General features: G+C 35.5%; 1 protein-coding gene across 1 annotated transcript in view; it reads right to left on the reverse strand.

Annotated features, from left to right (window-relative positions):
- Nucleotides 1–4,291: 4,291 nt before the first annotated feature.
- AEBP2 (AE binding protein 2) overlaps nt 4,292–23,387 on the reverse strand; it is a 58,222-nt gene continuing 39,126 nt past the window's right edge. The window contains exons 4-9 of the mRNA XM_081084242.1: nt 20,485–20,671; nt 17,461–17,585; nt 12,836–12,903; nt 8,782–8,895; nt 6,247–6,273; nt 4,292–5,729 (exon numbers count right to left, since the gene is read on the reverse strand). Of these exons, the coding sequence (XP_080940368.1) occupies nt 5,684–5,729; nt 6,247–6,273; nt 8,782–8,895; nt 12,836–12,903; nt 17,461–17,585; nt 20,485–20,671 (567 nt within the window). The 3' untranslated portion in view covers nt 4,292–5,683. The remainder of the gene's footprint in view (nt 5,730–6,246; nt 6,274–8,781; nt 8,896–12,835; nt 12,904–17,460; nt 17,586–20,484; nt 20,672–23,387) is intronic.

A 23,387-nucleotide genomic window follows, 5' to 3' on the forward strand; every position in this document is an offset into this window, starting at 1 on the left:
TGAGGTTTTATTGGGGCCTAGCTGACCTGGGAGAAGTCTTCCAGGTGGGAGAAGGGCAAATACCCAACTACAGCCACCTCCAGCCATCCTGCTCCACCTAAGGAAGGAAACACCGAGAGGCCTGGCAACCCCTTTTGGGTCTCCTCCAGCCTAGAGCTTTGTTACTTTCACCTTAATAAACCTCCCCTTTGGTTAAAAACAACCACCACCACAAAAACCTGAGAGGCCCTTGTGAAGGTCATAGCCCAGGGGCACAGGCTCACTCCCCCCCCCCCCACCTCCCCCCACCACTAAAGCCTATTGACAGTGGTTCTTTAGCAGGCACATAATGTCCAGCTTTCAACAAACAATTACTACGTGGATGACAAAATGTAAAAAAACACATTTCAAAGACAAAAAGCAAGCTGACTCAGATACAGCAGGCACGTTGGAATTATCAGGCCAGGAATTTAAAATAATTACATCAATATGCTAAGATAACATGTATCAATATACTAATGGAAAAGTAGACAACTTTCAGGAACCAATGGCTAATGTAAGCTGAAAGACAGAAATTAAAGGACTCAAGAAGAAATCCTAGAAATAAAAACACGATAATAGAAATGAAAAAATGACTTTGATGGGTTCATTAGACTGGACACAGTTAAGGAAAGCATCTGTGAGCTTGGGAATATATCAAAAGAAATTTCCAGCCGAACCGGTTTGGCTCAGTGGATAGAGCGTCGGCCTGAGGACTCAAGGGTCCTGGGTCCGATTCCGGTCAAGGCCATGTACCCTGGTTGCGGGCACATCCCCAGTGGGGGGCATGCAGGAGGCAGCTGATTGATCTCTCTCATCGATGTTTCTAACTCTGTCCCTCTCCCTTCTTCTCTGTAAAAAAAAAAATCAATAATATATATATATATAAAAAAAGAAATTTCCAAAACTGAAAAGCAAAATACTTTTTTAAAGACTAAGGAAAAGGGGAACAGAATAGACACAAACTTCGGGACAACTACAAAGGCTTAGCATATGTGTGAGGGGAATACCAGAAGAGAAAAAGGAACAGAGGAAATATTGGAAGCAATAATGACAGAATTTCCCCCAAATTAATGTCAGACAGCTAAACACAGAATAAGAATAAATGCCCCCCAAAAAATCTACAACTAGGCCTATCATATTCAAATTGTAGAAAAATAAAAGAAAAAAAATCTTGAAAGAAGCAAGGGTGCAAAAATACCATATATAGAGAGGAGCAAAGATAGAATAGCAGCAGGCATTTCCTCATAAACCATGCTATGGAAGAAAGTGAAATATGTAATGAAAGAAAAACAAAAACACCAACCTATTAATTCTTTACTCTGTGAAACCATCCTTCAAAAGTGAAGGAGAAATAAAGACTTTTTCAGACAAACAAAAATAGGGAGAATTTGATGCCAGGTCTGCCTTGCAAGAAATTGAATTTCAGAGAGAAGGAAATGATATATAGGCCAGTGTCGACATAAGAAATGTCCGAACCTGTAGAGAAGTTTTGATTTAATTTCAGTCAAGATGACAATTGCTGGGAAGCAAAATTTTAACGGATTGAGAAAATGCTCCAAAGAATAGCAGTTTTACAACTTTATACATTAGAAGCAAAAGAGGATGACTCATTTTTGGTTAGGAAGTTTTATGTTCAGAATATCCTATGTGGCTATTTTTGGTTTCCGAGTATGTAGGATCTAAGCCTGTCAGGTTTAGTATGTGGCCCCTTTCTCGTCCACACAATATCTACATAAAGAAAGGCAGAGCATTAGAGAAGGAGTAAGTGAGGATAAGATACTTCAAATGGTTTTGTATCATATTTACCTTGTTGTTTGTCATAAATTACTCCACAACATTCCCTAAAATTAACTTAATAAACTTTACTTAAAGTTTTAAGTCAACTTCGCACTGTACGTGCATGCCCGCACGTGGTATTTTGTGGAAGAGCCACACTCAAGGGGCCAAAGAGCCGCATGTGGCTCGCGAACCTAGTAATTTCAATCACTAGGCAACAAAAGTTGTATTAATAACTGGAAATTGTTTGGAATCAGACGAGGAAAAAGATGAGCAAAATGTGGTTAAGATTTCCTTGGCCCTAATTAAGATTCTTTCTGCCCAACCAGTGTGGTTCTGTGGTTTAGTGCTGACCTATGAACCAGGTCACGGTTAGATTACCATGCCGCCCAGGTGATCTGAGAGTCTCTCTTCATCATGGATGTTTCTACCTCTCTCTCTGTCTCCCTTCCTCTCTGAAGTCAATAAAAATTAATTTATAAACAAGGATTCAAAAAAGTCATATACATAAGAAAATTTTTAACAAAAATTTGTCCTAAGAAATTATTTTCTGCACATTTTAAAAAATATTTTTCATTGAAACCCCCCCAAAATGTACTTGTCTTCAAAACCTAGGCTTTGTTATTCAGATAAACATCAGTTTTACAATATAAGAATTTGTTTGCGCCGAAACCGGTTTGGCTCAGTGGATAGAGCGTCGGCCTGCGGACTGAAAGGTCCCAGGTTCGATTCCGGTCAAGGGCATGTACCTTGGTTGTGGGCACATCCCCAGTAGGAGGTGTGCAGGAGGCGGCTGATCGATGTTTCTCTCCCATCGATGTTTCTAACTCTCTATCCCTCTCCCTTCCTCTCTGTAAAAAATCAATAAAATATATATATATATATATAAAAAAAAAAGATTTTGTTTGCCTTTTAGAGAACTGTTTTAAAGACTTTTGACCATATTTTCCCATTTTTATATTTTATTCAAGTATCTAACTTTTGTTAACTATATTATTAAAATTTCAAATAGCAAACAAAGATAACTTAATCGTTGCAAATTATATCCTTTTAAGAGTACTTGAATATTTAAAGCATTAAAGTGTAAACAAAAAGATAATTTTACAGTCAGCACTTTACTGATATGATTATCATTGCTTTCAATGAGAATAAACCAAATCTTAAAATACACATTTAGAGTTCATTACTCCCCATCTTAATTTCCTTTCATCTGAAACTCAGAAGCAATGTGTGTCCACTTTAGGGAAGATTTAGATATGAAAAATTTATTTTAAAAAAATAAACAACTTTCAATTTTACAATATTTTCCACTTCCAAGATTCTTTTAGCTAGAGCAATATATGCCTTGTGGTTTATAAAATTTCCTTTAGTCCTACTTAGTAAAACAAAACACACAAAAACAAATGGTGAAATATTAATAACTATTAAGAAACCCAATGTGAAAGTGTAAAAAAATACCAAAAAAGCAAAAACACCATTTGTTGCAGTTAGCTAAAATGGCCATTTATATGAAGCAGCTTTCACTGAAATGCAATGTACTGGTTCATTTTACCAAGATTAAAACTATTATATTAAAATGTAGGCTCTGTGGACTAGGTTTATTTTTCCAAAAATTTTATCATCTGTACCAGGGATTGGCAAGTTTTTCCTTAAAAGGTCAGATAGTAAATATTTTAGGTTTGCAGGCCATACGGTCTCATTGCTCCACTCCGAAACTATAGGAAGAAAGCAAGCGCAGACACCACATCAATGAATGGGTATGCCTGTGACTGCAGTTTGACCACCACTGGGCTAAACAATGGATTCTGAATAAGAGACTAATTATATTTCAGGTACCATATTATAAATGTCATATATGGAAGTTAGGAGGAACAATATAGATGGATAGACATCATTCAAGAAACATAATTAAAAGGTTCACAAGTAGGCCCTAGCCAAGTGGCTCAGTTGGCTGGTGTCATCTCATGAACCAAAAAGGTTGTGGGTTAGATTCATGGATGTTTCTCTCTCGCTCAATCCCCCCGGTCCTCACTCTCTAAACATCAATAAAAGCATATCCTAAGGTGAGGATTAAAAAAAAAAAATGTTCACATTTACTTGCCAATCATAATTGATGGTGTGTAATAATGTTTACATACAAATTAAATACACTTTCATTTTAATTCCATATTTTTTGGTGTGTTAATAGAATCAGACTAAACTCAGATAAGCAGCAAAGTACCATGAGTGAGTACTCGGAGCCTAATCAAGAACCATGAAATTTGGTTTTGACATCTAAATATTTCTACACAATGAAAAAACTTTTATGTACTGAATCCCTAAAGAAAATGTCAGGTGTTGTTTTAAAATTTAATTGTTACAATTTTGAAGCTAAATGTGATTTGGTTTTGTTTTATTAGAAAAAATACTCAGCAAGGTCTACAATCATTGGTCAATTAAGAATGACTTACAAGAACATGAGGCAATAAAATAAAAAATACAGGTACAAACTATATATCTGAAACACTTCTATTTGGCAATTTTTTAACAAACCAAAATTTAAAAAGAACAAAGAAGATTGCAGATTACTTCCAGATACAGAATAAAGCAATTAATGAAGTGCTTAAGCAAAAGAAACAAAAACGGTAAGAAAACACACTGCTTTTCTTTTCTTTTTAAAAATAAAATCACATTTGCTACAGATCATATGGATAATACCCTTATTAAACAACCATTCCAGAATGTCTTATAGTACCAGTGCTTTTATTTGCACTTCATTTCATTTTATATGACTCATTTCATGTATATAGCTCTTTACCCCATTGTTTACGAATAAAGTCCCCATAACTTTTATTTTAAAATATTTTAAAGTAAATGAGATATGATTTATGTATCATGAAACTTTCCCATTTTGGAACCAAAGGCTTGGTTCTATATTTTTGTCTATTCTTTAAAAATTTAGTGTAAAAACTGCTGGTTTTTATATCACTGTAGTAAAGTGAAAACTCCTCAATCAGGAGTATTTTCTGCAGTTTGACTGCATATAACCACATACTTTACAATATGTCCTTCCAACAGTAAGGAAATGATTGATTTCACAGTCACTGTCAGAAATGAGTGCCATAATTCTATTATGGGTATAGGTCCTCCCTCAAAGACTTTCTGGAAGGATGTTCAATGTGTTTTGTTCTTAAAGATATTAACAGTAGTACATAGTCCCTTAAGTCTGCAAAGACATTTATTGTTAAAGAAGGTGCTTTATTAACAATTCCTCTGGCAGCACTAGTGAATTACAATATCCTTCAATATTATTTCTACCCATAATATATACATTTAACTTTCATGCCTCTAGAAAAACATCTACAGTACATTTCATAATATAAAAATATATTACAAATCTGCTGAATTATTTACAAGCAATGTTCTATTATCTCTATGCAACATTTATTTGATACAATACTAACAAGTTACACATATTTCCATTTCTGTAAGTTAAAAAAAAAAATCCATATGGCTTCTTGCTTAACCAAGCAAGAAAGTGATTTTATTTTCTTTTTCAAAACCAACTTTGGTGCATAAAGGATTCATTCAGTTTGACAACACTTAAAAAATACAATTTTTCTTATGTTAAGAAAAAACTAATTAACGAAATGCTTTCCTCAGAAAAAAAAAAAAATTAGAGGCTTATGTAGGTTAAAATGAAAATAGAGGATTATTAAAATATTTGAAATAAAGGTTTTTCAAAAACCGTTAACAGATTAGTTATATAGGTAAATATTAACATACTGTACTCCATTAGAAAACCCTAGTCCTGAAAAGGGAGCCACCAGACATACGGCAACACTCTTTAACAGAAATTTGCAGCCCTAATTCGAAAGACGAATATTTAGTTGATTGCAAATGTCGTTCACTGTTTGCTTAAATACAAATTGAACACTTTTCTTATCAGAGTTCTGCAAAAGAACACAAATGGCAACCAATCACATCTATTTATAATTGATAATTTTCATTGCCTAATATGTCCTAATATGACGTCAAATCGATAGACACTGTCAAGATAAATATCCTTACAGTGCTTTTGGTATTTGTATGGGCACACATTGTAATTGTTTTTCTTTCCAATATAAACTACTGCAATCACTAAAGGGGGGAAAAAGCAGCTTAAAGCAGCAAGCATGCAAAGCCTTTAAGAAGCTATTCCACTAAGTTGCCAAAAGAGTGTTTGCTCAGTCTCCCACAGTACCATTCCATGAAAATGTGGACATACAGTAATATATTAATATATTCCACAGAAGAGCCTACTTCATTCACAGAATGTTTACACTAAGCATAAATATTATTCTAAATATTGGATTAAAAAAGAGGAAGGGGTTGAGTCTAATGTGCAACTTTTACTAAACCCATTGTCAGTGACTAAGACTGCAGGTGTCCCCGCTTGTTTGCTTTTTAATGTATTTATTTATTTTTTACCTCTTCAACCTCTTCTGCGGCATTGTTCTAGAAAAAGAGAAAAAGGAATATTCTTTTATTCAACTATATCAAAAACACATTAAGTATTTCAAGAGACATTAAAAATATTTATAAAATATAAGCAATGTGATGATCATTGATCATCATTAAAGTTTATTTCCAAAGCATTCACACATAATGAATACAAATTTAGTTACATAGTATAGCCTTTTAATTAATCCTTTTTATGTAGCCTGCTAGTGTATTTCTAAAAAAGCATTTCATGTCTAACACATACATTTTAATCAACTAATACTACGGAAACTAATGTTTTAAAACCTCAAATAAATAGGTTCTTTTTAGTCTTTTTAAGATATTTTTAGAAGGTTTGCATGCTTTCATTTTGAAATGTGCATAAACAAAGTATTTCTCCTAAAACTAGTTAGAATAATTGCTTTTCCCCCTTTTACTTAATTTCACAAGTTTTCCCTACCAAAATCCAAAACATTGTTAATGCTACACCACAATAAATGTAAGGAGTTCTATTACTCTGTACCACTTTAGGGTAAACTAAATTCTAACTTTCAGAATACCAGAAGCATGAAAGTTTAGACTCAAATGTTAAGATTGAGGTAATTAAAAAAACAACAAAAACCTCCCAGAAGTACCTACATGTGTTAAGAACATCTTCATTACCCAAAAATGAAATCAGTAAGTACTGTAGAATTACACTGAGAACATGCAATTCCTATGCACTATAACATCAACGGTTCTGAGCTTGAATGATTTAAGTCACTTTCACTGTAATATCTAAATTGCTTCCTATAGAGCACAAGGGGGGGGCTGTTTCTGTGAGAAAGGAGACCCTTAGAGAGGGGGGAGTACAAGGCAGAGCAGAAACACTGAAGTTAGTCTTAATCATATAATTAAGATTCATGCCCTTTGTCAACTCTGCCTAGATGTTTACAACCAGTTGTAATAGCAGGGTGACTCTCCCAAAATATCACTCTTTTCGAATGCTAATTTTAATTACATCCTTCAAAGAGGAACCAGAAATAACCTTAAATTAGGTAATAGTAAATAAACAATATTCAATTATTTCTTAAATAGTGACTTTTCTGTATTTTCGGTGGTGGATTTACCTCAATCTTCTTCCTTAAGATATTTCATTGTTCTCTATACCAGTTAATTTCTTGATAACCCAGCTCGGTCCACAGAAACAAGATTTTATTGAACTTAGCACTTTCACCAAAAGATATTTTAAAATTTATTTTTGGAGTAGGAAAACCTGAGTCTCAGTGTTTCCACATGGCAAGGCCCATTATGTTAGAATTTCATTCTCAGAAGATGTCTCAAATTATAGAAATCCTATTGCATTGACTAACATTCCAAAAAGTTGTGTCGTGGAATGAACCAAACGTTCAAAGTGTTAATTACTTCAAAATCTGGCACAGTCTACTTATGATAGCTAAAATTCACATTTGGGATTATCCCAAATTTTTATATGTCCTCTTATTCTTATCCAATCTATTCCTATTATAAAATACATACTAAATTAAAATTTATCTTAAATAGAAATTTTGTTCATTAATAGTGCCTTTAGCCAGGCCGGTGTGGCTCAAGGGTTGAACATCAACCTATGCCAGGACATCACAGTTCAATTCCCAGTCAGTGTACATGCCTCGGTTACAGACTCAAGAGCGTGTGTGCATGTGTGCGCGCACGCGTGCATGAGGCAGTCGATTAATGATTCTCTCATTACTGATGTTTCTCTCTCTCTCCCTCTCTCACTCTAAAATCAGTAAAAAAAAATTTTTTTGAAAATCTGCCTTTAAAGCATTTTCATCACTTTTAAATATATTTTTATTGATTTCAGAGAGGAAGGGAGGGAGAGAGAGAAACATCAATAATGCCCCCACTAGAGATTGAGCCCGCAACCCAGGCATGTGCCCTTGACCGGAATCGAACCTGGGACCTTTCAGTCCACAGGTCAATGCTCTATCCACTAAGCCAAACGGGCTAGGGCTCGCCACTTTTGAAATTTGGGTAGAGGCAGTATGGAGTTCAGTCACATAGTATCTGTGTAACTTTGGGCAAGCTATCTAACCTCTTGCTTCAGTTTTCTAATCTGTAACACAGAGACAGTGGCACCTATTTCACAGGGCTGCTGTGTGAGTAAAGTACATGTAAAGCACCTAGCAAAGTGCCTTAGCACATAGTCAGGAAAGTTGGGTCTCTTTTCCCCACCTCTACCCCCCCCCCCCAATAACTCCCTAAGCACAGGACACTAAAGCGAAGGTCAAAGCAGAAAATTATTAGAAACGTAAACACTGGGAACTACCTCTTAAAAACAAACAGTACTATATTATCTTTCTCAATTCTATAATTTATAAATCTTTGTGATGTAACTGCCATATAGAAAGCTCGAGAAAACAAGATTATGCTTGGTACTGAATTCAGTACTTAAAAAATAAATCCTAACCTTACACCAAATATTTAGAGAGATTTAAAGATTTCAATTCAGAAAGTAAAACATCAAATCAACAATTAAATTACCTGTATATGTTTGGGTCCAAAAGCAAGGCAGTATCTTTGGGTAGCTTTGATAAATGAACTACTTTAGTTTTTAATTGATGTCGTTCACTTTCATTCACCCACACGTCAGGCAGACTATAAATTAAAAAACAAGCCATACATCAAATAACATTAATTTTAAATTTACCACTCATATACCTTCATATTACCCAGCCATTTCTGATAGTTTGACAGGGCCGCCTAGGTTATTAACAAGCTTCTCATAAGCCAAATGAACTTAACAATCTAGGTAGTGGGATGAGGAGAAATAGCAGGGTGAAATTTGAGGCACAAATTTGGGATGCATTAGGAATTTTTGGTAGCCAAGTCATATCAAACTTATACACTGCCTGTCCTTTAGCTTGCTGAGTGAAATTCACATTTGAGCTTGACATGATGGAAATTTGACACCAAGTTTCTTCATGAAGAAATAAGAAGTAAAAACACCACCAAATTCCACTTTTTAAAAAATGCACATGTGCCCTAACCAGTTTGGCTCAGTGGATAGAGCATCGGCCTGCAGACTGAAGGGTCCCAGGTTCGATTCCAGTCAAAGGCATGTACCTTGGTTGCGGGCACATCCCCAGTAGGAGGTGTGCAGAAGGCAGCTGATCGATTCTCTCTCTCATCGATGTTTCTAACTCTCTATCTCTCTCCCTTCCTCTCTGTAAAAAAAAATCAATAAAATATATTTTTTTAAAAATGCACATGTAACCAAAATTCCAAAATCAAAGAAATGTGATCCTATAAGGAAATTCAAATAAAAGCAAATTGATATTTGGACTGATCAATTTCCAGAACACCAAGAATAGAGACATTTAAATATATATATATTTTAAAGAAACTACAGGGTTGGCAAAAGCAGGTTTATAGTTTTTCATGTGAAAAATAATGCAATAGTATATAATAACACGTTTCATGTACTCACAACTATAAACTACTTTTGCCCTACCCTCTATATTTATGACCTTAATATATAAAAATAGCTCTTACAAATCAGTATGAAAGAGGCGGTGAACATTCATTAGGGATAGAGGGATAGGGTAGACAAAGCACACTAACCATCAATTTATCAAAGATATGAGCAGTTTAAAAATGATCTTACTGCCCTAAGCTGAAGGGTCCCAAGTTTGATTCCGGTCAAGGGCACAAACCTCAGTTGCAGGCTTGAGCCCCAGCCCTGGTGCAGGAGGCAATCAATTGATGTATCTCTCTCACATCAATGTTTCTCTCTCTGTCTCTCCTCCTCCCTTCCACTCTCTCTAAAAATCAATGGGAAAATATTCTCAGGTGAGAATTAACAAACAACAAAAAATAAAAATGATCTTACTTGTAATCAAAGAAATGCAAAATATAAGAATGTAATAGCCAGTGTTGATAATAAAGAAGAGAAAAAAGCTCTCTAATGTAGTAGATGGGATTAGAAATTGCTAAAAACTCAGGAGGGCAATACTTATCAAAATTGTAACATTTTGCATAGTTTGTATATTAGCAGACTTTAGAATATCTTTAACAGTAAAGAAAAATGGGTAACTTCAATGTTCAGAAAAAAAAACAACAGCTCATTAAATACATTTTACAGGGCCATGTACTTACTTTAATATGTTTTTATTGATTTTTAGATAGAGATAAAGGAAGTGGGAGAGAAACAACAATCGATTGGCTGCTTCCTACACGTCCCCTCCTGATCAAGCCCAAACCCGGACATATGCTCTGATCAGGAACTGAACCGGTGACTCTTGGTGCACAGGAAACCGCTCAATCCACTGACCCACTCCAGCCAGGCTTCAGGACCATTTGAAAATGTCTTACACCAGTCAGTGTAAGGCAAGTACAATATGACTTCACTCACGTGGAATCAAATTTAAAAAATAAACTAACGAACAAAATAGAAACAGACTCATTAGAGAATAGACTGACAGCTGTCAGAGAGAAGGTGGGTTGCCAGGCTGGGTGAAAAAGGTGAAGAGATTAAGCAAAAAAAGAAACAAAACAGCGCGCGCGCGCACACACACACACACCACTCACAGATACAGACAATAGCATGGAAATTCCCAGAGGCGAGTGGGAGAGGGTAAAGAAGGGATAAATGGTGATGTAAGGGAACTTGACTTGGGGTGGTGAACACATAATACAATATACATAGAGATGATGTACACTAGAATTGTACACCTGAAACCTATATAATTTTATTAACCAATGTCACCCCAATAAATTCAACTTTTAAAAAAGATTTTAAAAATGCATTTTAAGCTCTTTAAGTAGGAGTGGAATTACTAGGATGATGAATGTATGCTTAAAGACTTGTATAGATTTAAATAAAAAATGGAGGCAAAGAGAAGAGGTTAACCAAAGAACTTTTATGCATATATGCATAACCCATATATGCATAATCCATGGACACAGACAACAGTGCAACGAAGGCCTGGGGAAGGGGAGAACTGGATGGAGGGGGTCCAGAAGGGAAGAAAGGACATCTGTAATACTTTCAACAATAAAGATAATTTTTTAATTATTATTTTTAAAATGTCCTATAGTTTAATTTCCATAAAACCTGAAAGGGAAGGAGGAGAAAGTGGTGGAAAATATGTTCTACACTATTAGAAGCTTAATAGTCAAAGGATTTTTTAAAAACTAAATGGATTTCTTTACATTGATATACTAATGTGCACTGTAAACTCACAAACCTACTTAAGAATATTTAATTCACATCGCATTCATTAACATTTTCTTAAACAGAGTTTATTTATTTATTTTTATATTTTATTAATTTTTTACAGAGAGGAAGGGAGATAGAGAGTTAGAAACATCGATGAGAGAGAAACATCGATCAGCTGCCTCCAGCACATCTCCCACTGGGGATGTGCCCACAACCCAGGTACATGCCCTTGACCGGAATCGAACCTGGGGCCTTTCAGTCCGCAGGCCGACGCTCTATCCACTGAGCCAAACCGGTTCCGGCAAACAGAGTTTATTAAACAAATTTTAAAAAGGTTTCAAAATCCAGGACAAATATTACCACATATTGCTAATTTTTTGAAGAATAAGTATACACAATTTGATTCTACTTCTTAAAAATTTATTCTATTCTTGGTGCTTATCAATTCCATTAAAAATTTCTACAAGCCGGGACCGGTTTGGCTCAGTGGATAGAGCGTCGGCCTGCGGACTGAGGGGTCCCAGGTTCGATTCTGGTCAAGGGCATGTACCTGGGTTGCGGGCACATCCCCAGGGGGGATGTGCAGGAGGCAGCTGATCGATGTTTCTCTCTCATCGATGTTTCTGGCTCTCTATCTCTCTCCCTTCCTCTCTGTGGAAAATCAATAAAATATATTCTAAAAAAAAAAATTCTACAATATTACCTATTATAATAAGAGAAAATTTTTTAATAAAAGGATAAAAAGAAAATTAAAACTAAAATCTAAATTAAGGAACATCTGGGTCAGAAGTGCTCTAAAAGGTACTAAAACACCAGGAAAAATGTAATGGTGCTGAAAACTTGGTCAACTGCTTTTTCTATAAAACACTGTGGGTTGGATAATGTTTATAATTTTTTTTAAATAAATGATTCAAACAAAGGGCCAACTAAGGCTGCTTGCATACTACTATAGGGCCATTGAAAATTCTAAAAATAACCACATCCAATTAAAAATCTTTCACAGATTATCTCTTTAATCCTGACCTCAAAATATTTCATAGTTTAATTTCCATAATTCTGTTATATTTGAATCCAATAATGTTAAGTAATTTTTGAGTGTAAGATTTAATTTTTAAACATATTTTTATGAGTTCAAAGAAGAGAGAAGGAGAGAGAGAGAGAAATATCAATGATGAGAGAGAAACATCGATTGGCTGCCTCCTGCACGCCCACACTGGGGATTAAGCCCACAATCTGGGCATGTATCCGGACTAGGAATCGAACCATGACCTCCTGGTTCATAGGTCAACACTCAACCACTGAGCGACACCGACCGAGTATGAGATTTAAATAAAAGATATTAGTCTATTAATTACACATAGTATTCCAAATACTTACATGTCTTCAGGCATCCAATGAAGCAAAAGTTTTATCTTTCCAGAATCCTCTTTTCTCTTAGCTATTACCTAATGATAAGAAATCATAACAATGATTTGTAACACATTATTCTAATATCATTAAAGGCACTTTTAATCCTAATCAAGAACTTTTAAGTGTTGTATCCTGAACTAGATATCACCACCACATCTTGTTCTGCCTTGTTCCCCCCCCCACCCCAATTTTACCTTTGATTATGTACTTTCACAAAAGAGGAAAAAACGAACTGAAGACAAGGTGCCAAATAGAAAAACCAGCCCAGCCGGTGTGGCTCAGTGGTTGAGCATCAACCTATGAACCAGGAGGTCAGAGTTTGATTCCTGGTCAGGGCACAGGAATCTCGAGCAGGGGATGTGTAGGAGGCAATAGATGAATGATTCTCTCTCATTACTGGTGTGTCTATCTCTCTTTCCCTCTCCCTTCCTAAAATCAATAAAAATATATTAAAAAAGAAAAACCATATTATGTTTTCTTTTTTTTTTAAATATATTTTATTGATTTTTTTACAGAGAGGAAGGCAGAGGGATAGAGAGTTAGAAACATCAATGAGAGAAACATCGATCAGCTGCCTCCTGCACACTCCCTACTGGGGATGTGCCCGCAACCAAGGTACATGCCCTTGACAGGAATCAAACCTGGGACCCTTCAGTCCTCAGGCAGACGCTCTATCCACTGAGCCAAACCAGTCAGGCCATATTATGTTTCTTAAGGGACTAAAAATGCTATTTACTATCTCCTAAGTCTGTGGCTTAGCTAGAATGCTGCCAAGGTTCTACACTGGCTAGAATATTTTTAAAGAACAAACAGTAAAGAAAAAATACTTCTAGGAAGGGAAAAATCTGTAATTTACAACGGAGACATTTTTTGTTTGCTTGGAGGTTCTTGGTTGGTTTGTTTTATTTTAAATGAACATCAGCCGAACAGTGTTAGGTTCAATCTTAAGGAATCCACATAAATTAAAAGGTGGATCAACCTGAACAAAAAGACCTGTAGAAGGGTCAGAAAAACAATGTACTTGCCATTCATTACCAGATTCTGAAAACTGAGATAATACTTAAATTAAATAAAAATAGATCAAGGTGGTATTTTGTAATTTACAATTTCCATATTAACAAAATTAGCACGTTAGTGTTTTAATAATCTAAATCTCAATATTTTACCAAGTTTAAATTCTAAAAAGCCACACAAAATTGTCATCCTCAAAACATATTAGAACTAAGTAACAACAGCACTCTATGCAAAAATGAAACACTTTCTATCTCCATTCTGAAAAACCTCTAGTCAATACCCCATTCTAGACTTGACAATGAGATTAATTAAAAAGCACAAAGATAGAGCTGAAATACCTCGACAAAAAAAAAAAAAGATATGAAAACAATGCAAACCAAGCAAGCACAGCAAGCCAACTGACTGGTAACTAGGAATCTGCTGACCTCTTCTGGAGAAGGCTCGAAAGAAAATGTTTCAATTAAAGAAGACAAATTAGGTAAACTGCACAGCATAGAGCCTCACAGATACATTTTCCTCCAAATGGTTTCACTATCGGCATGATTATTTCCTATAAAAGTTAATTTAATAACTAGGAACCTTAAAATCTGACTGCTAACAGAAGTGATTATGCTTAACACATACTGCCTCCATCAAAATCTTCCCAGCCATGGAACTTCGAGAAACAGCTCCTTTCCTTTCTACTGTGTCCAACAAACACCTTTTCCCATTATGGATGTCTCTTCCTTCCACTTTCCCCAGGAAAAAAGCATTCTCCAGATCACACTCCACCCTCAGTCAAGGTTACCTGTACCTCCCCAGTGTCGCTTGGGGGCGGCAAGTCACTCTTATTCCTGTTTCTTAAATTTATGACAAACATAGGTTTCATGTTCTTAAAATCTCTCAGATGTTTTCTACAGCTAGAAAACTTATTTTCAAGGTCACAGACTATTTTGACTTTCAGTAAATTTTTAAATTTCTTCCAAACTCCTTATATCACCATTATTGGTAGTTGCTTCATTTTTTTTTTTTTTTAATCATCTCAATTTCTCCACAGTAAACTTAAGGATTTTATCACAGGAGCTGCTCTAATGAAAGCATGTGAAAGTTGAAACTTTGTTTTTTAAAATACAACCTTCTTTATCACATCACCACTCCCTATTCCTTAATATGCAGAGACACTTGCTCATTATTAGACCATTATTTCATTGGGTTTACTACTTATTAAATGTTAATGAGCCCCAAACCTGTCCTTAAATTTCTTCTTTTCTATTTATACTTAAAGAGTTCCTGGTGATTGTATCCTGTTTGATACCTTTAAATACCACTAATTATGCTGAAGACTTCCTTATTTGAATTTGTGGCCACTCCTATCCTCTAAGTTCAAACTTGTGTCCATCTCCCTATGTGGTGACCACACAGGCATTATATGACTCTACAGAAAGTGCTGAAATTAGAGCTCTTAATACATCCCTCTCCCTTGATCTACTCACCACTACAGCCTCTGTTTTAAATGGCAATTCCATCCTTTGGCCAGCTGCCCAGGCAAAAAAAATCTGAAGTCATCCTTTCCTTCCTTTATTACATCTGGCATGTGATCCATCCATAATTCTTATCAGTACTACTTTCAAAAGCTATCCAGAATCTAACTAAATAGCCCATACCATCACTTTCTCTTACTAGTTAATATGTTTATCCTGTCTCTTCCACTAGAGTATAGGCATGCATGGTTTACTGTTTTGTTTTAGCCTGTTTTGTTCATTGCTACATCAATAATATGTGGCACACAGTAGGTGATCAATATTTAAGGAAATGAACTATCCTAGTTACTACACTATGCGTTTGGGAACCACATCTTATTGAACAATTTATAGACCTACCAAATCATAAACCTACATTATGAAACTTCAAAGAAGGCAGCCAACAATCCCTGCTGAGCAAGCTCCTGATCTTGCTGAATTCCAATAAAATTCCTAGTGCAAGCACTTTGCCTTCAAACCCTCTAATTTTCCTTCCAACCCTTCCATCTTTATTTATATAACTACTAGAGGCCCGGTGCATGGGATTCGTGCACTGGTGGGGGGGTGTGGCCTGCAGGGATAGGCCCGCTGTGGGAGCACCGGACATCCTGGTCAGCTGAGCGGCTGTGGAGCCGCCCTCTGAGCACCAGGGAGAAGCTCCTGTGTTGAACGTCTGCCCCCTGGTAGTCAGTGTGCGACATGGTGACTGGTCAACCAGTCATTCTGCATTCGGCCACTGGGCTTTTACTATATAGGGCATCTCTAATGTTCTTTAAAAGAGTGTAAGATACTATACCTTTCCTTCAACCCAAACTCACTTCTCTCATGTGTTTCAATTTCAGAAAAGGTTCCCTTTCTTTTGTCTAATCTTTGAATTTCCTGCCTTTAATTTTGGAAATAAAAATCAAAATTGGAAATTTATTATAGGAGATGGAAAAAATACAGATTCAAACCAGTGGAGTCACTGATATCATCAATATTGACATTTTGTATGTAAATCCTCATGCATTTTAATTAAACTATGAAAATACAACCTTAATTTAGTGTGTTTTATATTTCAATAGCCAAAATTAAACAACTCTTTTTCCAGGGATTCAAATCACTAAGAGCCGGGTCTAAAATTTTTACTTCTACTAACTTACTGTCACCAAACTATAGTAATTTAAAGATGACCGGACAATAAAATGGCAAGTAGCATGGGAAGAGAGAACACTCTATTAACTCCTAGTCAACCAAAACTATGTTGTGTACTGCTTTTTCAAATTTGATAGCTTTCTTTTTCTATACTGAGCAACATAATAATTCAGCAACTATAATGAGTACCTAGTATATGTCAGAGACAAACAACTGAAGAAAGTTGGGATACATCACTGGAAAAAAACAGAATGAAAACCCCTTCCCTTCACAAAGCTTTGATTTGATAGCCATTATCCATTTTCTATTTAACACAAACTTTAGATGTATGTTTGTGTGTGAGAGAGGAACATGCAGTATACAGGGATGTGAGCTTAAAAGTTAAGTCTGGCCGAAACCGGTTTGGGTCAGTGGATAGAGCGTCGGCTTGCAGACTGGGGGGTCCCAGGTTCGATTCCTGTCAAGGGCATGTACCTGGGTTGCAGGCACATCCCCAGTAGGAGATGTGCAGGAGGCAGCTGATCGATGTTTCTCTCTCATCGATGTTTCTAACTCTCTATCTCTCTCCCTTCCTCTCTGTAAAAAAATCAATAAAATATATTACAAAAAAAAAAAAAAAGTTAAGTCTGATGTTCTAATTTTACAAATGAGGAAACCAGGTAAAAAAAGACACCAACTATGCCTAGTGGCCCAAATGCCAACCCAATATTCCCAAATAGCTCAAATTAAAGGATAAAATACTCAACCTAATAATAAAATGTCAAATTGTAGACAATATTGCTTTATAACCAATAATAGAAAAAAATTTTTAATGTTTTTAAAGCAAAAAGTTTTGGTTTTTCTTGTTAAAATGTATTTTTGTAGATTTTGAGCAATTTAGAAAGTTAAAATACACATTTTCACAAACCTATGCAATTAATTTGAAAAACAAAAACAAATACTTACAGTACTATGAAAAACAACACTGTGTCCCTTCCCTAAACTTTCTATATGAGCTGAGAGGTTAAAGCATATGGCTCGATGTCTTATCGCATCCAGTGTTTGTGCATCGAAGAAATCATGTGGTCGTGCTAAAAATCAATACAAAAGAGATAAAGAATACATACATAAGTACAACAGTCTGCTAAACAACCATGTAGTCCATTTTTCACAAAAATATGTAATAAGAAAGATGGAAACAATTAAGAAGTATCAATCTAGTGTTTAAATCCAAAATTTTCTTTGCTTTCAAAATACAGAGTCTAGCTGACAAGATAAGGATGTACAAAAGCAAAATCCCAACTAATGAATGCATATAAGTTAATTCAGCCTCTTGGTGTGTGAGGTTCTAACTTCAGAACTTATGATTCCACATTTCAGCTACTATACTTTTCATATAATTTTGTATTTTATTCCAGTATCTCTCCGAGCACCACTCTGCATTTTCTTTCAACAATCTGATGACCACCTCCATCTATGTAACACACTGAGATTTCATTCACCACAAATATTTGGAATGCATTTCATGAACATTTTACATTAATATGTAATCAAAATTTTTCCAAATTTAACAGTGGTAATATTATTTGGGGGTTTTGGGTAAGTATTTCTTGATTATAAATAAGTCTTCTAAAGCAAACTTTTAGTGTGTTCACAACAAACTTATACATTGAAGATTTAATTTGGTAAGAACATTTAAAAAATTTTATTTTCATCCCACCAATATTACAAATTATATTATTTTTATTCTTAATTAGAGCATTACTCAAAATAAGGAAAATTAATTTGTTGTTTTACAACTATGGAGCTTATTGATACATGTAATCTTATAAGATCATCTGTAATTAAAAATTAAAATTTACCAACAACAGAAGAAATGGCTTGATTTCATAGTACAGCATATTCTGAATTACATGTAGCTGATTTACTATTCTGATTTACTACTATGTGTAGTGGATTTACCTCCACCATTCATGGAGCTGTCAGAACATCTACACTAATCCACCAGAGCTTTTGGGGAGAGCAGGGGATATTTTACAAGCTGGCATTCACAAAGCAACCTAGATACCTCTGTTGTAATTGGATTTTTCTCAGAAAGAAATAAGAAAAACACCAACTAGTAACAAACTAGCAGAACCCATAAGACTAAGAATGAAGTAATGAGAAATTAAAAAGAAAAAATATTTAACATTTATAAGAGAAAAGGGGTATGATTTTACTTAATCCTAAGAAACAGATCCCCTTCCCATTAGATCTGTGACTACTGGGAAAAAAGTATACTTTCTCTATGCTCTCCAAATATGCTTTTTCCTGGGAAGGATAAGCACTTGGAGAAAATAAAAATAGGTGGAGGTGGGCAAACGTGGGGGGAAATGGGGAGGGGACATCTGTAAAAGTGTCAACAATAAAAATAAAGTTTAAAAAGAAAAATAATTTCTCTAAATCATTCAAATCTACCACTCCCCATTCAAGATTCAAACATAGATGTCATCACTAGAATTAAATTTATAAGGAGCCCTCAAACTTAAGATCCTATTCTATTCAGACCATAACCATGTTATGTCCACTATTAAAGTATCAAAGTATACTAAACTTGACCTGGCTGGTGTTTCTCAGTGCTTAGTGTTGGTCGCAGGTCCAATTCCCAGTTAAGAGCACATACCTAGGTTCCAGGTTTGATCCCCAGCCCCAGTCAGGGCACATGTGGGAGGCAACCAAACCACGTGTCTCTCTCACATCCATGTTTCTCCCCCCCCAACACACCTCTCTCCACTCCACTCTCACTTTTTCAATGGAAAAAATATCCTCAGGTGAGCATAAACAACAACAAAAAAGAATACTAAACTTGAACAATAGTCTCCAAAGTAGGTGAGTGTCATGATCCATTAGAGCAGTGGTTCTCAACCTTCCTAATGCCGCGACCCTTTAATACAGTTCCTCATGTTGTGGTGACCCCCAACCATAAAATTATTTTCGTTGCTACTTCATAACTGTAATTTTGCTACTATTACGCATTGTAATGTAAATATCTGATATGCTATATGTGTTTTCCAATGGTCGCGACCCACAGGTTGAGAACTGCTGCATTAGAGTAAGGAAGAAAATATCACTTTTCAACTCACTGCTTTTCAATAGTCTTTCTTGGTAACTGTTTTATGATGTGCATTAGCAGTATTACCCATATATACTACATACATATGTTAGAATTATGTACACAAGCATTTTTTTAAAACTGGTAAACCTCATAATCAAAAAGTAACTGGATCCATAACCTACATTCAATAGAACTTTGAAAAATAAATGTTTAATTTCAACAATAAGGAAGTTAAGAGTTTAAAGAGGTTTATTTTTCACTTGTGGTGTGTTCATTTGTCCACTGTAGCTTTGTAGTAACAAAAATATTTCAATGTTTTAGAGATAACTGTCTGCTTTATAGTCTGGATTAGTGTCTGGAGTTTCTCCTATACTCTACTCAAAAATCCCAAGAGAAAAAAACAAGATGCAATCTTTTTTTCTTTCTAGTTCACCCTTATAGTGGCCTCCCATTTCAATGATAGCTTCCCTCATATTTCTTCATTCAAGATATAGTTTTGCTATTCACACACACATCACTTTGGAGCAGGTATAACCTATCTTAACTTTTACTTGTACTTTACCTTTAGCATGTTCAATTTTTCAGAAAAACTATTAGAAACATCAACACCGCCACCATGTTTTAAATTTTCTTAAAACAAAATCAAAGTAGCCCTCAAAATATAATTCTATATAGTTTGTATTCTAAAGCCATATATATAGACTCACACTCTCTTAGCTACTGCAGATAAAACTGTTATTGAATTCTCACATTGTCCCACAGTTATCCTATCTGTTTATTACTGCTAACAAAAGTAGATAAGCAGAGTTGAAGAACAGTAAAAACTGTTTTTCATGAAAGAATAAGATATGAACAAAAGCACTGTAATACACACAGATTTTCAGTGAAACACTTACGTAATGAGCGTCGTCTTTTGTTCTTTAGTTTCCTTCTTTTGTTCATTCCAGCTTTAGAAGGAGATTCTTCTTTGGCCTTTGGCTGGCTAGAAACTTTTGAGGAGTTCTGCTGACTGAAGTGTGTGGGTACGTGGCGAGCTAGCCCTCCCTGAGAAGCAAAGCTGGCATTGCAGCCACCAACAACACACTAAATAAAAGTAAAAAAGCAAATCAGGGATGCTGTATTGGGAACAAGTAAATTTTCAGAAGTAAATCAGCAAGCTATAGAACTAATTCCAGAAAATAAGAACCCTTTCATTTTATTTCATAAGTTGCCCAAAGTCATATACATTAGGTAGTGGCAGAGCTGGAAAATAAAATCCAAGCTTCATGACTCCCCAATTTATTGCTCTTCCCACTATTCACAAAACAAAAACAGTGTAACCTTCTTTCCAGAAAAATCTGGTTTTGAATTAACCACTTTTGTAAGAGGAGCAATACGTTATTTTACACCAAAGAACTAGATACCTACCAACTACTTGCATTCTAGATTTTTAAAATTATTTTTATCTTACAACATATGCTATTTCAAAACCAACCTGCTATTCTAACAGATAGGAAAGAAATGTAGTAATACAGGTATTTTTAAAATATGTTTTTATTGATTTTTAGACAGAGAAGAAGGGAGAGGGAGAAAGAGAAACATCGATGAGAGAAGACGAACATCATCAATCTGCTGCCTACCGGGGATCGAGCCAGCAACCCTGGCATGTGCCCTGACTAGGGATCAAACTGGCGACCTCTTGGTTCCTGGGTCAACGCTCAACAGCTGAGCCATACCGGCCAGGCAGTAACACTGATTTTTTTTATATTTTTATTGATTTCAGAGAGGAAAGGAGAAGGAGAGAGAGATAGAAACATCAATGATGAGAGAAAATCATTGATCAGCTGCCTCCTGAATGCCCCTACTGGGGCTCGAGCCCACAATCCTGGCACATGCCCTTGACCGAAATCGAACCCGGGACACTTCAGTCCACAGGCCAACGCTCTATCCACTGTGCCAAACCAGCTAGGGCAGTAACACTGATTTGTAAACTATTAAATCTAGCCTCTCACAGAAGACTTATGCTCAGAGTTGGGCTTATGCAGCTTCTCTATAAGTTCCATTAATTACTGCCTCTTCAGCCTTCTATACTTACAAGATTGAGAAAACAAAAGATTAGCTATTGAAGTCAACCTGGTGGACCTGTTATTCCAACAATGAATGCAGAACACTTGGATATCACTAAAATTAGCATATACGTTAAAAATCACAATATACAAATTAGTTATAGTAAAAGTGGATGATTTCTAGTTAGCTTTTAGGAAATAATATATGCAGATCTTCTAACAAATGAGTGTTAAATAAAACAAATAACATTTTCCAAAATAAACCCCAAACAGCAAAACCCACAGCTAGATTGCTGGTATCTTTTCTATTAGTAATTTATTGACTTAGTTTCTGACTTGACAACCAAAGTCCAGCCTTACAAATCTGTTACATTTAACCAATTACATGCATGAGATTATTCCTAGGTGGTTCAATTTATATTACACTTTAGGTAGATAACGTCACAAAAAATCTACATGTTTCAGGTTCTTTCTATCAATAGGCACCTCTACCATTTTAAACTTCTAAAAGCACAACCCAACCCTCTATTAGTAGAGATCCTAATTTTATTCACAAAGTCTCTCTAAAACTGCCTAAGTGAAAAGGAGCTCATCCTCCTTTGAGGAGATCCTTACACTTTCACTGCATATCTAGATACTTCTCCCAACTCAACCCTTCCATTCATTTTACATCATAGGTATATTTCTATGTATCAGCAGAAATGAACTGCTTAGAGAAACTGATAAAACCAAAGCTGGCTGAAACACTTTACAGCAAGCTCCTTATATAATGCCATTAATCATTATTCTTTTTACTTTGAAATTCAGAGACATATGGGCTCTAATGGTACTCAGCATTACTAATAAAAATCTTTGCCCATTCTAGGCTGCACACTAAGTTAAGAGGCAGAGGAGTGATTCAAGGTTTTAGTTCAAATCATTATCTATTTTATGTCCAGTACTATGCAAGATTCTGTCAGTATAAGGATGACAGATATAGTTCTCACCCTGGAAGTGCTTACTTACATGTGGTCACCAAGACATACATATAAAGTAACTTCAAAGGACTACCATCAGGGGTGAGGCACAGAGTGTTATGGGAACCCTGAAAAGAAGGTTGTCAACCATATCCTGTACTTTAAAATAATATTGCATTTACTTCTTACAAGGACCCTATGAATATTGTGTGGTCCTCCGATAGCCTGCACCAAGAATGTTCAGCTATAGACCCCATTAGTATCTAATGGTTACTGAATTCTTAGAATGTAAAAATTTATTACACATGCTTTGAGTACCAAGAAAGAATAATGCTTTATAAAGTTTCCATATTCTACAGTTTACTATATTGCCATAGAATGACCCTGTTGACTACAGGAGCCAAGAGCCAAGTAAGGCTACTATAACTAAGAAACCAAATTTTTAATTGTATTTAAATTAATTTTTATTATTGATTGAGGTGAAATTCACATATCATACTGTTAAAGAATACCATTTAGTGTTGTCTATTCAAAATGTTGTATAACCATCAGCTCTATCTCCTTGCCAAATATTTTTCTTTTCTTTTATTAAAACCATCTAGTAAGAAGTAGTACCTTTATGGTTTTTTTATTATTATGATTGATTTCAGAGAGGAAGGGAAAGGGAGAGAAAGATAGAAACATTACTGATGGGAGAGAATCATTGATTGGCTGCCTCCTGCACACCCCACACTGGGGCTGGAGCCCGCAACCCAGGCATGTGACCTTGACCAGAATCAAACCTGAGACCCTTCAGTC

This window comes from Myotis nattereri, assembly GCF_964212035.1.
Source record: "Myotis nattereri genome assembly, chromosome: 2".
NCBI lineage: Eukaryota > Metazoa > Chordata > Mammalia > Chiroptera > Vespertilionidae > Myotis > Myotis nattereri.